The following is a 3363-nucleotide window of genomic DNA, read 5'->3' on the forward strand; positions in this document are numbered from 1 at the left end:
GGGGACTCTGATACATTTAGGAACCATATTTAATTTCAAATGTGTTAAATGCATGTAGCTACGTTAATATTTATGTTTGACTCTGTAGCCTATCAATAATATGTTTTTAAGTATGTCTCTGTTTCAATAATCATTAACATCATCATCGTCACATGTGTTTACATAGGTGTAATTATACCAGTGTATGAGTTGGTGTTTTAAATACTATTTATGCCAAACTATATGTCTAAAATGTATTAAGTCGGTCAACAATATCTGAGAACATTTTAAATGCCGGGTTTTCTGCCTTTGTGCAGGTTGTACCTCACGTTTACGCAATTTACAAACATTAGGGTTCTAATGATTGACTTCCCGAAATACAAACATCAAACGCCACAGAACAATGAGGGTTGGTCTATTTCGACAGGGACGCTTCTGTGACAGTAAGGAAAGGGAGGTTGATCTTAATTCTCCATAACAAAAGTACAAAGACTGGTCGGAGACCAAAGACAATTGAACACCTCCTTCCCTCCTTGCGCCCAGGCGGCGCCTTGGCGGATAGACCGTGTCTCTCATTAGCAAAAGATGTCTCGACCAGGGAGATATAAAAGACAGAAAGAAGGAGAGAAAGCAGGGGGGTTCAAACCGGGCGACAAAAACAACTCATCCCCTCTCTGTAAACGAACTTGGCTCGAGTCTGCAGACAGTGCGTCAACAAGGCAAGGAGAGAGACACCAATTTTAGCGTTATCAACTTTGGATGATACAGTGGCGCACGCATTGGGAATAATTTTAAATTTTAGGCCAACATTTATAAAGGAGTAAACTTGGAAGTCAGGACACATATATCATAAAAGAAACGGCAATATGCGTAAGTAGCCCTAAAGTATTCTCAAATCTCTTAGTTGTCTGTAGCCTTGGCTTGCGCATGCCGTGAAAGCCAACCGATAAAGTGTTCTTAGGCTATTCACTTTTAGGCCCGTGCTACTTTAGTAACGTACGCGTAATTACGCATGGACAATACATTGCCAAATATTATGCTAAGGGAGTTATATCTCGACTAGACAACACCAATTGTGATAGACTTCTGTTTGGTATTCTTTTCGAATAGTAGGCCTATCCTATTCTATTGAGAAGTTTGGATCGAACCAGTTCGCAACAGACATGCACGTGAATTTCTAAAATGAAATCAAAACTGCTCTTTTTCATTTAACTTTATTTTCAATGTTTGTATTTTCAGTTGCAGAGGGCAGGGAAACGCCGGTCACCATAGTGGTTGATACAAACAGTGGACATGGAGATGAGCCATGCCCGCGCAGCTCAGTTAATATGACTGACCACAGTCGGCGACACCGAACTGCCTTTACCCGGGAACAACTGTCCCGCCTGGAGCAAGAATACCTCAAGGAGAGCTATGTTTCTCGACCGAGGAGATGCGAACTGGCGACAGCACTGAACCTCCCCGAGACCACAATCAAGGTAGCTTACCCTACTGCACACATGGAAATTCTAATTAAATGTCAAATTAGTTTTTACCTCTCTTTCTTGTTCATTTTTAGAGTTAAGCCTACACTTGGCATACTGACAGCTAAGCTGCCTGCCTTATGCAAGGAGGCCCTGACAAACTTAGTCACTTTAACATGCATATAAACGACATTTATCTAAACTATTTGAGGATCATTTATGAATGACAAGGAATGCAAGGCACGACTTCATAAATGAGGGAGTTTAGCAACAGCTTCTGGCATTTACTTTTATATAGGTAGGGAGTGTCAGTTCAGGCTCGCGAACTACCAGTTTAACAGTGATGGTCCAACCTTACCTGAATGTAACCTAAACAAAGCACATTTGTGATGTATTATAGTGTGGGTCTACTGTAATTTATCATTGAGAAATGTGAGGCAGCCCAGGTTAAGTGGGCATTTCGGTTGGTCCCTCCTTCCTTCCCCTCTAATCCTCCTTTCTCTCCTCCCCAATCCCAGGTATGGTTCCAAAACAGGCGAATGAAGGACAAGAGGCAGCGTCACTCTCTCAGCTGGCCACACCCTCTGGACCCCAACCTGTGTGCCCTTATGGTGAGCCAGGCTGCAGCAGGCCTACCTTACCCCTTTCTCCCCCACCTCCCCCTGCACCTCTACTCTCACCTCGGGGTGGGGGCAGGTGCCCCCTCTGTTCCCAGCCCCTTCGCTGCACCCCTCAGGCCACTGGATCCCCTGTGCCTCTCTCACTCCCCTTACCCTAGGCCGGGTGGTCTACCCCCAACGGCTCTCTACCCCCATTCCAATGTGATGCACAATCCCGCCACTTGCCCCTGCCCCCTCTGCCTCCACTGGGGATCAGACCAACTGTTCAAAGCCAGAGGGCTGACCGCGATTGGCCTGAATCGACCACGCAGTCCCAAAACGATGGCTACCAGTCTAGACAGGAGGGAAGAGGTGCCTTTGCCCAGATGAAGTTTCCTGCAGTAGCTACCAGGAAATTATGATATGAAGTCAATGGTGGTGACGATACATTGAGCACAATCACACCTCATGATCAGATAAACTGCCCTCCCTGGAGGAGTGCAATTTGATCCAGCTTTCCATGTTGTTGGAGCTCTAGATTTGCATGTGTCTGTCTGTAATAACACAGCTGGGGTTGTTAATACTGTTTTATTTATTCATGTGAAATGCAACAACTTTCCAGATTGATGACCTTGAAACATTCCAGCCCAACACTGGGGATGACCTTGAGGCAATAAAAAAAAACGTTCCTTTTGTCGTAACTGCATTTTCTTTAGTGCCAAGAACGAGAATCTTCATTCTTACTGCTGATTCACTAAAAGGCAGAGGAGATTCATTAGTAGAATGTCCAATTAGACATTGCAGGTGAAACAATATATAAAAAATATATATTACTGAAACTTTTCAGTCATAAAAATTCACCTATTTCACTGTTTGCTCTGATAATCAAGTATGAATCTCAACACCTGAGAAATGGCTTTGCAGAAACTACTGTTGCTCATGTGTTTGTCTAATGTTTGCACTATTCTATTATCTTGTCTAGAATTGAAGAGAATGCATACGGTACCAGAATATGTGAAGGCGCAATGTGTACATAAGATTTTCTTTTCCACCTTTTGGAATATGTGATGAAATATTTTAGTTAATACATATTTATGAGAAATCTCTGGTTCAATATTTTAAAAGAACAAATTGTGATTGAGCACACTCGTTTGTATCAACAATGACCTATATTACTCTGTCAAGCATACTTTTACAAAGTAAATAAAATAAATAAACTCAAATCAATCTACATTTTCAATGTACTTCTGAATGGTTCAATTGCACACATAGAACCTACATTATAATCATATAACTGTGTCTTATCTGATAACAGCTCCTTG

At 42.4% G+C, this 3363-nt stretch overlaps 1 protein-coding gene across 1 annotated transcript; it reads left to right on the forward strand.

The window, feature by feature from the left end:
* The first annotated feature begins 845 nt into the window (after positions 1-845).
* Positions 846-2431, forward strand: LOC115193642 (homeobox protein XHOX-3-like). Its single transcript, XM_029752527.1, has 3 exons — positions 846-849; positions 1219-1457; positions 1961-2431. Exons 1-3 carry the CDS (start codon positions 846-848, stop codon positions 2429-2431), a joined length of 714 nt encoding a protein of 237 aa, XP_029608387.1.
* The last annotated feature ends 932 nt before the right edge of the window (positions 2432-3363 follow it).

Source organism: Salmo trutta, chromosome 1 (assembly GCF_901001165.1).
Source record: "Salmo trutta chromosome 1, fSalTru1.1, whole genome shotgun sequence".
Lineage (NCBI taxonomy): Eukaryota > Metazoa > Chordata > Actinopteri > Salmoniformes > Salmonidae > Salmo > Salmo trutta.

Bases quoted from the DNA above. Each gene is read 5' to 3' on its own strand.
- LOC115193642 (XM_029752527.1), top strand. The intron at 1,458-1,960 runs GTAGCTTACCCT...CCCCAATCCCAG, and splicing joins TCCCCGAGACCACAATCAAG to GTATGGTTCCAAAACAGGCG.